Source organism: Canis lupus, chromosome 30 (assembly GCF_048164855.1).
Source record: "Canis lupus baileyi chromosome 30, mCanLup2.hap1, whole genome shotgun sequence".
In the NCBI taxonomy this organism is placed as follows: Eukaryota; Metazoa; Chordata; class Mammalia; order Carnivora; family Canidae; genus Canis; species Canis lupus.
The window spans coordinates 34,493,964-34,508,143 of NC_132867.1; the positions used below are offsets into that span (position 1 = coordinate 34,493,964).

At 43.4% G+C, this 14,180-nt stretch overlaps 1 protein-coding gene across 1 annotated transcript; it reads left to right on the plus strand.

Moving 5' to 3' along the window:
- Nucleotides 1-448: 448 nt before the first annotated feature.
- LOC140621420 (carbonyl reductase [NADPH] 1-like) lies at nucleotides 449-10,423 on the plus strand (the record flags this gene model as incomplete). The annotated part of the gene is given in 3 exon segments (XM_072806449.1): nucleotides 449-1,027; nucleotides 1,789-1,876; nucleotides 9,515-10,423. Coding segments are annotated over 3 exon segments (1,110 nt in total), but the record flags the coding sequence as incomplete, so codon positions are not given.
- Between the last annotated feature and the right edge of the window lie 3,757 nt (nucleotides 10,424-14,180).

Sequence of the window (14,180 nt, forward strand, 5' to 3'; positions counted from 1 at the left end):
TGACCTTAAACAAAAAATAGGCACTTTAGGGAAACGGAGTTATGTAACCATTAAACATCTAATCAATATACCTTGGCCCATAGATTCATAGACCTCCTGTCCCACGTGAGGATCCCTGGAATCACCCAAAGGGGGAACCCTGCCCACACCCAAGTCTGAGCACGGGACCCAACCCTCTTTCGCCCTCTTAAGTTTCTCCTAAGAAAGTAAGGGTTCCGGGTCCTCAGAAGCACTTTCCCTGTGCCAGCAATTTCACTGCATCTTAGAAGAACCCAAAGATTCCCATTCTACAGAGGGAGGACTCTTCCCAAGAAAATATCCAATACTCCTTTTTTTTTTTCTGTTGAGGTTTTCCCAAAATTTAGTTCAACTACCATGATTCTCTAGCTCCTTATACTCCATCACGAACCACCTTTCTTTTGGGGAACATGTCAGTCCAACCTGAACCATATCTGGGTTCAGAAAAGTGACCCTAAGAGGGCAGAGTCCTGTTTGTGTTCAGGGTTCACAGGAGACATACCTTGTACAGGTCATTAGGAAATCTGGAACATTTGGCTCCTCCTTTGATGGAGGGACTGAAGCTCCTCTAGGAGCCTACTGCTCGATAACAGACACATTTCTACTGGCATCTCTTGACTGTGGCCAAGGCTCTGGAACACCACCTCCCTCCCCGTGGCCAAAGCATCAATCATTCACCACACAGGCTGGTGCTTGCACTCCATGCAACCATGTCGTCATACCCCATGAGGCGGTAGTGACTGGAGCTAACAAGAGCCTTGACTTCGCCACCTCAAGGGACCTGTGCCGGAATTTCCCTGGGGACATGGTGCTCACTGTGAGAGACCAGACACGGGGACGGGGACGGGCAGCCAGGCAGCATCTCAAAGCTGAGGGCCTGAGCCTGCACTTCCACCTGCTGGCCATTGACAACCTGCAGAGCATCCGCACCCTGCGTGACTTACTGTGGGAGGAGTTTGGAGGCCTGGATGTACTGGTCAACAATGCAGGCATCACCTTCAAGTGTAAGAACATGGGAACACTTAGAGCAGGGGATCTCCGTTAGGGAACCACACAGAGTGGGTTGGGGATGATGCCTGAGCCACTACTATGGGGTCTAGAAGGGCTTCCCTGGGGAAGGAGGTCAGACTGCAGGCACAGAGAGACAGAAGCCTCTGGGGGGTAAGTCTTAGAGTCACAGTGCCTTGGTATCCCCATGGAAAAATAAGGGACCTGACCTAGTTATTTGGGTGTTTTTTTTTTTTTCCTCAATTTGGATCTGAGCCATTTGGTGAATACTTACCCCATTTTGTAAGAAACAACAAATTGCAAACAGACGTAAACAGAAATCCCATTGTGCACACTTCCCTAGCCTCCCCAAATGATGCCAGCTTACACAGCTACACGGCATCAGCACAACCGATAAACCACCTTGAGACCATACAGTCCACTAACCCAGACGTTGCTGAGATTTCAATAGAATGAACATGAAAACTAAAAGAATGTATTTGTTGGGAATCCCTGGGTGGCGCAGCAGTTTAGCACCTGCCTTTGGCCCAGGGAAGAATCCTGGAGACCCGGGATCGAATCCCACGTCAGGCTACTGGTGCATGGAGCCTGCTTTTCCCTCTGCCTATGTCTCTGCCTCTCTCTCTCTCTCTCTCTCTCTCTCTCTCTGTGTGACTATCATAAATAAATAAAAACTTTTAAAAAATGTATTTGTCATATCCTGGAATCCTCTAAGATGGCTACTATTTATTAATCTTCTCTGCTTCTCCCCTAATACCTGATGATCCCACACCCCTACATAGTCAAGCAGAAGTGACCCTGAAGACAAACTTCTTTGGCACCCGACTGCTGCCTCTAGTGAAACCCCAAGGTGAGCCTGATGAAGGGCCCAAGCTGTGCTGCTTCTGGCATGATCCGGCCCCTGAACTCTGGCCTCATCCAGAAGACCCTGGCCCTGCTCAGCCAGGGCCTGGCCTCCTTGCGGTACCTCCCCCGGGAGAGGTGTCCTCAGGACTCTGACACACTTGCCCTGCAGTCAGCAATGTCCTCTATCCCTCTACTCTTCCACTAGAGGCACTGACTGTCCTATCCTTCAAGTCTTCATTCAGAACTCTCCTCAGAGAAGCCCTTTGCTTCCTCCATGCCCCTCACAATGCACTTCCCTGGGATTCCTCTCTGGACCCTTTCTTCTCCCTCTCCCTCTCTCTGACAGATTTTATTCAGACCAATGGACTCTGCTATCCAAATGTCTCTGCTCCCCGCCAACATCTGTCGCCCCCTAGAACATTCCCAGAGCTCCACACACACATACTTCCACACCCAAATCCTGCCCCTCCAGCCCTCAACTCTCCCTCATTTAAACATCTACATTATCACAGCACTTACCATTTTCAAAATTAAAAAAATCCTGCTCACATAGCCCACAATCCCCCAATCGTGAATAATGTGGTCACTGTGCCCAGCTCCTGATTATCAGGGACCAGGTCTTAAGAGTGGTCCTATGGGTTTTGTCCTCTGCATTTTTCTGCAGGCCTCTCCTCCATCCCAGCTCTACAACAGATACTCAGCTATCATTTCTGGATCATTCCAACTTTCCTAAGAGACCCTACTTCTGAGTCTTTTACTCTGAGGTCATTCTCTGTACCTTCTGGGTGCTCACTGTCTCCCAAAATTCCTTCAGGAGCAAAGCCCAAGCTCTGAGCATCATTTGTAGGGATCTCTGTCATCAGACCTGCCAAAGACCAGGCCCATGGATTCCCCTTCACTTTCTTCAATGCTCTGCACAAGACAGACTGCCATCATTCCTTGGTTGTAAACTACTGTAATCCTTACCCCATGTGAATGTGATGGGGGAGCCACCACCCATGTACTACACTAATTAAGATAAGCTGATACTTTTAGAATGATTAGGATGTCTCCCTTGAAAAGAGTACATGCAGGTACATTTGACTCCCCGTTCTGCCCCCATTTCCTCTTCTGTCCTGGAAAGTTCTCGTACTTTTTGCGACACTTCCTTCACTGGCATGTGGCAGGGCAGCTCTCAGATGTCACCTGTCTCCTTTACTCACCACAAACCTTGAAGATGGGATGAATTTACTTGTGCCACCCCCACACATCATACAGGTGCTCCCCTTAGAAGGCAAAATGACTTCTGGCTGAGGTTGGATCTCACTTACCTCAACAGTGTTGCTTATTGCTGCCTTGTTGGCCTTGGACCAGAATGAGGAGTGAGTGCTCTCCTGGATTTGCTAAAGCAGGTTCTAATCAAACTCTACTGATCTTAACTTGGGGAACCTGGACTGCATGGACATGGACAGGCAAGCTCTATTCTCCTTGTGAAAGTAGGGTTTTCTTGCCTATTGCAAGAGGAGACTTCTTCCCTTATTTGGGGGGATGGCAGCCACAGTGTTTCCTGTGACCAGCACTTTCTTTGGAGATTCTATTTGAGATAAATCTTAGCTAGGATAACCAAAAGCAAATATTGTCCCTCCTCTCCCATACTGCAGAAACTAGGATACAAAGAACAGTCTTGAATGACTTCACCAGATCTCTGTGGTTACAGAACAAATTCCAAAGACTGGTTTCTGCTCTATTGGCTCTGTTTTTTTGGCGTGAAAGAGCAAAACTAAAGAGAATTGTGACATTAAAGACATTGAGGAATAGGAGGTGCTGCTATTTCATATTTTTAATCCTTTCTTCAAAAAGAGTTTTACGGAAATAATTTAGCCATTAAAAAAAGATAAGAATCTACCCAACCAGGTGGCCACCACCGATCTTAACCAGGCAATCGGTATCTAGGCCATGAACATCCCTTCCCACATCCATTGCTTTTCCCTCCCATTCCCTTGAATTTGTATTCCTTTGAATCATTTGAATGATCCACTCTTTAAAGTGCTAAACTTCTATTCTTCTTTTTTTCTCTTTTAATCTATATGTACTTATTTAAAAAAATATTAAGTTATACCCATGTTGAAGGAAGTGAGCAAAAGTTTGAAATTTGAAAACTCCTGTTCATCAGATATTAGCTAAAGTACTAGGAGAAAATACAGACTTGTAAGGCTACCCTTACGAAGGAAACCTTATCAAAAGGATTCATAATCTTCATTTGAGAAGATCTAGTATAAAAGGTAACTCTCCCTCAATCTTACATACACACACACACACTGACATACTGTTGTCCTTGAAAGGATTGGTGGCTAGATGGAATATTTATATATTATCCCCATTCAGAAATGGAAGAATAATGGCTCTCAAGGACACAATCACAGCTGATTGCAGACTGAGGTCATGTGGCATCCTAACTAATGATTTTTCAAACTACACAAGCACCTCAAATATTTGCCACTGGAGCACCTCTCCAAACGACGCCTTATCCAATAAGGCAAAACAAACAGAAAATCAAAGGACTCTGCTGATTGGGACCAAGGTCTTCCTCACTGCAGGCCCTCAGGCACCTCATGGAAAACAACTGGAGGCACATTTAAAACCCTGAAGTATTCTGTGAAAAATCCCTTATCACTCCAGACACTTAATACTGCTAACCTTGTTATGAAAAAAAGATGAATCCTCGAGGGAAAATGATGAATGTTGAATCATAAAAGGTCATGGGAATTGGCTGTGGACTTAATGCCCCTTGAATAGGCTTGAATATCAAGGAATACACTTGAAGTGGTGACCGCAGAGGAGAGGATGTCTAAACCGTGTTACACACTACGTCACACACACTGTCACACACTCATGCAGTCACACTCACATTCACATACAGTCCCTGTCTCTCACACACTCACCCACATCTCACACACTCAAATGCACTCACACACCCTTTGCACAAGGACTATCGGATGGCCCATATACTTCCTAGCCCATATACCTGCCATGTGTATTCAAGTTCAGAGTCTCTAAAATGACCCTCAAAATCCATGAATACACTTGAAGACAAAAACGTTTACATCAGAGTCCTTGCTATGGAAGCTCCACAAGTTCCTGCACCTGTGTTTCCTGTCCTGAGCTGTCAGACCACAAGGATCTACAGTCTCACTCAGTTCCTACGAGAAGCCCCCAAGTGGCCACCCTGTTCCCTTGGGGATGTGGTCAGTGGGTGGACAGGCCTGGGGAACAGTGACTAGCAGAGGCACCCACATCTAGCAATTTACCTACAAAACCATTCTACTGCCCGTCAGACCTCCTTCATTACACAGGTCAGTATTTTCATAGCTAATCCTAGACCCCCTGAGATGGACAACACAGAATAGAAAAGATGTCATCACTTCATTACAAACAGCCTACGGAAATTTAGTAGTTTCTCCTCCTGCTGTTAATGCTACAGGTATGTAAGAAAATGGTCCTGAGCCCCTGTGAGTAAAGACAGCTGCCTTTCTGGTATACCAGTTACCCCGTGTGGCTTCCTCAGGCTTTGTCTTCCCTTTGTCCTGCCCTTTATTGCACACACTTGTGTGTTTTTGCAATTTTGAATCATGAATATGTATTATTTCAATTGTGAAAAAGGCAGGTAATATTTTTAAAAATAAATTCTTTGAGGATTTTATCGATTTGAGAGAGAGTTGGAAAGTGAGAGAGAGAGATAGAGAAAGAAAGCAAGCATGAATGAGAACATGAGGAGGAGCAGGGGGAAGGGCATAGGGAGAGACAGGAGTAGACTCCCTGCTGAGCAGCGAGCCCCAGGCAGGGCTTAAGCCCAGGATCATGACCTGCGCTGAAGGTAGAAGCTTCACTTACTAAGCCACCCAGATGCCCCTGAAGGAAATTTAACTAGTTATAAGTAATATATATTTGAGAAGTACTCACTAAACTTTTTAAAAATTTATTTCACGTTAGTGTAGAATTAGTTTCAGGAATAGGATTCCATGTTTCATCAGTTACATATAACAATCAGGGCTCTTCCCAACAATTGCCCTCCTTAATGCCCATCCCTCATTGAGCCCACCTTCCACCGTCCTGCCCTCCAGCAACCCTCAGTTTGTTTCTACAATTAACGGTCTCTTATGCTCTGCCTCCCTCTCTTTTTTCATCTTATTTTATTTTTCCTTTCCTTCCCCTATGTTCATATGTGTCTTAAATTCCACATAGTGAAATCATACGATATTTCTATTTCTCTGGCTGACTCATTTGGTTTAGCATAATACACTCTAGCTCCATCCATGTTGTCGCAAATGGCAAGTTTCCATTCCTTTTGATAACTGAGTAATATTCCATTATATATGTATATATATCACATTCTCTTTATCCATTCATCAATCGATAGACACTTGGGCTGTGTCAATAATTTTGCTATTGTTAATAGTGCTACTCTAAGCATTGAGGGATACATGTGCCCCTTTGAATCACTATGTTTGTATCCTTTGGATAAATACCTAGTAGTGCAATTGCTGGGTCATAAGGTGGCTCTATTGTTAACATTTTAATGAACCTCCATACTGTTTCCTAGAGTGTCTGCACCAGTTTGCATTCCCAGCAGCAGTGCAAAAGAGGTCACGCCCCCTCCCCATCAATGACAACATCTGTGGTCTCATGAGTGGATAATTTTAGAATTCCATACAGATATGAGGTGGTATCTCATTGTGGTTTTGATTTATATTTCACTGATGATGAGTGATGTTGAGCATCTTTTCGTGTATCTATTAGCCATCTGGATATCTTCTATGGAAAATCATCTTTTCACATCTCTGCCCATTTGTATGAACATATGTATTTTTTGGGTGTGGAGTTTAATACGGTCTCTCTAGATTTTAGATACTAACCGTTTATCAGATATGTCGTTAGCAAATATCTTTCCCTGCCCCATCATTGCCTTTTAGGTTTTTTTTTTTAAGATTTTATTTATTTATTCATGAGAGACACAGAGAGAGGCAAAGACACAGGCAGAGGAAGAAGCAGGCTCCATGTAAGGAGCACGATGTGGGACTTGATCCCAGGACCCCAGGATCACGCCCTGGGCGGGAGGCAGGGGCTAACCCGTTGAGCCACCCAGGGATACCTCCTTTTAGTTTTTTTATTGTTTCCTTTGATGTGTGAAAGTTTTATCTTGATGAGGTTCCAAAAGGTCATGTTTGCTTTTGTTTCCCCTGCCTCAGGAGATATATCCAGTAAGAAGTTGCTATGGCTCTGGTCAAAAAGTTTGCTGCCAACTTTCTCCTCTAGGATTTGGAGGATTTCCCATATCAAATGAGGGTCTTTCATCCTTTTTTACTTTATTTTTGTGTATGGTGTAGGAAAGTGGTCCAGTTTCATTCTTCTGCATGTGGCTGTCCAGGTGTCCCAATACCATTTATTGAAGAAAGTCCCTTATTTCCATTGGATATTCTTTCCTGTTTGGTTGAAGATTAGTTGACATACACTTGTGGGTCCATCTCTGGGTCCTCTATTCTGTTCCATTGATCTGTGTGTCCGGTTTTGTGCCTGTGCCTTACTGCTCGATGACTACAGCTTTACAATATAGTTTGAAGTCCAGAATGCTGTTGGCTCCTGCTTTGATTTCCTTTTTTCAGCATTACTTTGGCTATTCGTGATCTTTTCTGGTTCCATGCAAATTTTAGGATTGTTTCTTCTAGCTCTATGAAAAAGCTGGTATTATTTTGATAGGGAAATCATTGAATATGTCGATTCCTTGGGTAGTGCAGACATTTTAACAATATATGTTCTTCCAAACCTGAGCATGAAAGTTTTCCCATTTCTTTCTGTCTTCTTTGGTTTCTTCCATAAGTATTCTCCAGTTTTCAGCGGTACTCACTAAAACATTTGACAAATAGTTTCCACTAACATTACACTTAACATGTTATTGATGAAATAAAGTACTTGAGTAAAAGAGCCCTTTCTAAAAGGTATTCCTCTTAGAAGACTGACACATGAAGAACATAGTTTTTACAATTCATTTTAATTTTCTCTCAACTTAATTTTCTCTCAATTTCTCTCTATAAGAGTCAGAGTGCCATCCATGCATCATCTCTTCCACTGAACTTTTTTGGCCCTGCCATTCCTCAGTGGGAGGAAACTCAGATTTAAGTGGCAATGACTTTCATTCCAGGATATTTATATTAAGAAAAGAAAAGTTTCCTAATTTTCTTGATCTCCCACTGTAGGTATGATCTCATGACCTTTCTATAATGATAAAAAGACTCATTTAAATATAAAAATAGGGGTTCCTGGGTGGCTCAGTCCATTAAGCTAGTCAGTCCATTAAGTCAGTACATTACTGACTCTTGGTATCACCTGACTCAGGTCATGATCTCAGGGTTATGTGATGGAGCCCTGGGTCAGGCTCTGCAATCTGAGGGGAGTCTATTTGGGATTCTCTCTATTCCTCTCCCTCTTCTTTGGACGCTCATCTTTTCATATCTCCCACTTGCTAACGCCAGCTCATGAACTCTCACTCTTCCCTAAAATAAATAAAATTTTAAATAAATATAAAAATATGAGATTAATTACTTATAGATGTCTATTAAGTTCATTGTTTAAATACTAACTACTTTTTCAGAAAAGAGTTAGTGAGAAATATGTCAGTGCTTTATACTTCTAACAGCTTTATTGAGATACAATTCACCTATCGTACACTTCACCCATTTCAGGAATCCAACTCCGTAGATTTTAGCAAATGGGCAGTGTTGTGGAACCATCACTGAGTCAAGATTAGCACATTGTCATCACCCCAACAGTTTCTGGACCCTTATCTATGAGCCCTCTGTTCCCCACCTGCCCCAAGCAACCACCAATCTACTTTCTGTCCCTACTTTTTTTTCCCCTGGACATCCCATATATGGAGAATCATATAATGAGTGGTCTCCTGTGACTGGCTTCTTTATTTCAATGATGTTATCAAGGTTCATCCATGGTGTAGCATGGACCTCATTTCTTTTTAGAGCATCTCTTTATAACATGTCACTTTTCCACTGCCCCTTTCCATGACCATACGGCCAGGCATTTTGTCACTGCTCCTGAGAGGATGATATCCCAAACCTAGAGAAAACATCATACAACTCAGCCCACTGAGGTGATTTGCTTTTAGCTGGCCACAGCACAGTGAAAAGTAACTTATCCCAACGTAGTCTGTTCACCTTCAAAAGGCCATCTTTAAACTCAGAAACTGATTGTGAGCTACTAAACACTTGTTCATAGAGCACTGCTCAGGTGACTATAATAAGGTCTCCAGGCAGTCCCAGAGGGGACCTATGAGGAAAAGTGGCTCTCTACCCATGATGGCAGGGAGTGCCTTCTTACACTGTACTTGCCATGTTCCTGTATAGGGCACTCTCTCTTCTTTGTGGAACATCTGGGCACTACTCAGTCCCTTTAGATCATTTCTGTCACATCACCAGAGACATTATGGGTAAAACAAGGTTCAAGACTGCAGCATGTCCTCGAGTTACAGAGGCAGTCTTCATTAACCCTCATAGCAAACTAGAAATTGTCTCCCAAATGGACAAAATACTAGCAATATTGGTATTCACCATTCTCACGCATGCCATTCTTTGTGACTCTTTGTGTTGTATTTTAGGCAGAGTGGTGAATGTGTCTAGCGTAATGGGCTTCGTAACCCTTAAACAGTGCAGCCCAGAACTGCAACAGAAGTTTACAAGTGAGGCCATCACAGAGGAGGAGCTGGGGATGCTCATGGACAAGTTTGTGGAAGACGTAAAGAATGGAGTGCACAAGAAGGAGGGCTGGCCTGATATGAAACTAGTCACCTATGGAATATCAAAGATGGGTATCACCATTCTGTCCAGAATCCATGCCAGGAAACTGAGTGAGCAGAGGAGAGATGACAAGATCCTCCTGAATGCCTGCTGCCCTGGGTGAGTGAGAACAGACATGGGTGGAGCAGATGCCATCAAAAGCCCAGAAGATGGAGCAGAGACGCCTGTCTACTTAGCCCTTTTGCCCTCAGATGCTGAGGGGCCTCATGGCGAGTTTGTCATGGAAAAGCAAGTTGAACAATAGGGACTCCCCTTTCGGTGCCCTTTGTGGTTCCTTACTATAATCTCCTCATGACTGACCAAAAAGACTGCTATCCTGTCAGCAGTATTCTTATAAAAAAATGAAAGAGGGGCAGCCCTGGTGGTGCAGCGGTTTGGCGCTGCCTGCAGCCTGGGGTGTGATCCTGGGGACCGGGATCGAGTCCCACATGGGGCTCTCTGCATGGAGCCTGCTTCTCCCTCTGCCTGTGTCTCTGCCTCTCTCTTCTGTGTGTGTGTCTATGAATAAATAAATAAAAATCTTAAAAACAATAAAAATAAAAAATAAATAAAAGAGGGTTGAGGGAATCACTATTGCTATTGAGGACTCACACTGAATTGCCTACTAATTCTGTGAAGTTTCTGTGATTTCTTCTGTGATATGGAAGAAAAAATGGAGTGGATGACAATAATAAATGAACATTACATGCGAATAAACAATTCTAAGTCAATGTCTATGTGTGCAGATTGTTTCATGCCAACCAGCCCAAAACTCTAACAGACTCTGAACTAGGTCAAGAGAAAGGACAGTTAAACTCAAGGCTTGGTAAACCTTAGTGAAAGAGCCAGAAAATTAGTATTTGCTTATTTGCATGCCAGTGGTCTCTGTTGGACCTACTCAAATCTGCCGTTATAGCTGAACCTTACCATGGGTCATATATAAATCCCTGAATTGGGCTGGGTTTCCCTTGCCAGCATACTTTAGCAGCCCCTACTTTGACATGGACAACCCCATGAATGTTAGATATCTTCTCTGGACTCTAAAAATATCAAATTCGGGATCCCTGGGTGGCGCAGCGGTTTAGCGCCTGCCTTTGGCCCAGGGCGCGATCCTGGAGACCCGGGATCGAATCCCACGTCAGGCTCCCGGTGCATGGAGCCTGCTTCTCCCTCTGCCTGTGTCTCTGCCTCTCTCTCTTTCTCTCTGTATGACTATCATAAATAAGTAATAATAAAAAAAATGTTTAAAAAAATAAAAAATAAAAATATCAAATTCACTGGGTAAAAAAGCAATTGTCCAGTGCGAAATGGGAGTGAGTGCTTATGACACATCCATAAGACTATCTGAGACAGGGGCACCTGGGTGGTCAGTGGTTGCCTTTGGCTCAGGTCGTGATCCCTGGATCCTGGGATATGGTCTTGCATCAGAGAGCCTGCTTCTCCCTCTGCCTATGTCTCCACCTCTCTCTCTCTCTCTCTCTCTCTCTCTCTCTCTCTCTCTCTCTCTGTGTGTGTGTAACTCATGAATAAATAAATAAAAATCTACCTTAAAAAAACCAACACAAGACTACTTGAGACAAAGAGGAAAAGTGAGTATGGATTGGCATCAATGGATATGAAAGAATTATTGTCAGATCTCCTCAAGGTGAATGTGTTACTCATGTACAGACAAAGGGTCACCGAGCGGTAACATGAACATGGTTCAGCAAAATACCGACAAAAGGTAAACACATACTAATAGTAAAGTTGTCATCATTGTGGAGCCTACCTTGGTGAATACATGAGTGTCCACAATACTTTTCTTTCCTATTTCCTCTTTCCTCTTTGAAAGCTCTCAACACAAACACCTGGGAAACAAAAGGCCCTGGCTCTGCCGCCTTACTGGATGACCTTAAGCAAAATCCTGCATGTTGCTGTATGTCAGTCTCCTCAAGTGTCCAATGGGGGAACCGTCATAGGATTCCTGTGACGAGGAAGTGAACTCATGCAGGGAGACAGGCTGAAAACAGTGATGGTGCTAAGTGTCCTCCACCATGAGTTCCTGTAGTGGGACCCGAGATACCCGCAGCCCCAAAGGGAAACTTCTTCTGCCCTGCCCCAAACCTGGCTCCCCATAGGCTCCATGAATGCCCACCACCTCCACACCCCCGCCCCCCTCCACCTCCACACAGAAGCATCCAGGTTGTACAGACTCTTCTCCTCTCATGACCATTTTCACTCTTCACCAGGGGTCTTCTACTGTCAGAAATGAAACCTGAAGGCCCATGCAAGAAAGGGTAGGGTCCATGCTTTAGAAGCTTCTCCCTTTGAAGGGGCTATTAATTTTCTCTCTGTTATTTGGCTTTTCTCAACTAACCTATGAAGACTTTCAATGTCTAGGACAAAGAAATACCATCTCTCCTTCTAGCTTGAACATAAAGTCAGTATTGGAAAGATCTTTTTTCCTTGATACTTTAAAAATAACACGTCATTAGGAGCACCTGGGGGTCTCAGTTGGTTAAGTGTCAGACCTTCATTTCAGCTAATTTCATGATATGGGGATTCTAAAATCAAGCTGAGATGGCTCCAGCTCAGTGGAGAATCCGCTTGAGATTATCTCTCACCCAATCCGAATGTCCCTTCCCAGGTCACATTCCTTTTGTCTCTGTCTTTTCTAAGTAAATAAATGAATAGATAAAATCATTTTTAAAAAATAGCACCCTGGAGCCCCTGGGTGGCTCATAAGTTAAGCCTCTGCATTCAGCTCAGGTCATGATCTCAGGGTCCTGGTACCAAGCCCAGTGTTGGTTTCCCTGCTACTTGGAGAGCCTGCTTCTCCCTCTACCTCTTTCCATCATCCTGCTCGCTCTCTCTCTCTCTCCCCCTCTCTCTCTCTTTCTCTCACTTTCAGATAAATAAAAGCTTGTTAAATAAATAGATAAAAGTTTAAAAAGCACCTATTGTATATAACACTTTAAATGTGTCCTTAAATGAAACGAAAAACTAAGCATTTTAACATACACTGGATAATGTAACCATCAAATGAAACATCCAATACCTTCACCCACAGTGAGCTTCATAAACATCTGTTGCACTCCGGGATCCCTGGAATCACACAGAGGGAGAGCCCTGCCCACAGCCAAGTCTCAGCAAGGACTGAATCTCTACTTCTCCCTCTTGAGTTTCTTCAAAGGAGGTAAGAGGATCTGTGTCCTCAGAAGCACTTCCCCTGTGCCAGCAATTTTTTACTATTTTTTAATTTTTATTTAAATACATGAGTTAAATTTCATTTGCCAACATATAACACCGAGTACTCATCCCATAAACTGCCCTTCTCCAACCTTTTCTTTGTTTTTCAAAGTTAGGAGCCTTTCATGGATCATCTTCCTCTCCAATGGTTCCCCATTCAGTTTCCCTCCTTTCCCTTGCACTCCCTTTCACTATTTTTCATATTCCACATGAGTGACACCATATGAAGATGGTCTTCCTTCAATTGGTTTATTTCACTCAGCATAATACCGTCCAGTTCCACCCAAGTTGAAGCAAATGATAGATATTTGTCATTTCTGATGGCTGAGTAATATTCCATTGTATACATAGACTATATCTTCTGGACTACTAGTATGTTGAACAGCAGTGGTGAGCATGGACTTCTCTGTCTTGTTCCTCATCTTAGGGTAAAGGATCTAGTTTTTCCCCATTGACAATGATATTTGCTGGGGGCTTTTCATTCATGGCTTTTATTATATTGTGAAATATTCCCTCATCCCTACACTTTGAAGAGTTTTAATCAGGAAGGGATGCTCTATTTTCTCAAATGCTTTCTCTGCATCCAGAGGTCATATCGTTCTTGGCTTTTCTTTTATTGACGTGGTCTATCATGTCGATTGTCTTATGAATGTTGAACTTCCCTTGCATCCCAGAAATAAATCCCACTTGGTCGTGGTGAATAGTCCTCTTAATGTACTGTTGGATCCTATTGGCTAGTATCTCGGTGAGAATTTTTGCATCCATTTTCATCAGGGATATTGGTCTGTAATTCTCCTTTTTGGTGGGGTCTTTGTCTGGTTTTGGGATCAAGGTAATGCTGGCCTCAAAGAACAACTTTGAAAGTATTCCCTCCATTTCTATCTTTGAAACAGCTTTAGTAAAATAGGTATTATTTCTTCTTGAAATGTTTGGTAGAATTCCCTGGGAAGCCATCTGGCCCTGGTTTGGTTATGCGTAGGTTTCCAGGAATGCATCCATTTCCCCAGGTTGCCTAACTTCTTGGCATAGAGTTCTTTGTAATACAATTTTTAAATCATTTCTATTTCCTTGGTATTAGTTATGATCTCTCATCTTTTGATGTTGATTTTACTCAGTTGAATCTTCTCTTTTGGGATGTCTGGGTGGCTCAGCAGTTTGGCGCCTGCCTTTGGTCCAGGGCATGATCCTGGAGTCATAGGATCGAGATCTGCATCCGGTTCCCTGCATGGAGCCTGCTTCTCCCTCTGCCTGTGTCTCTGC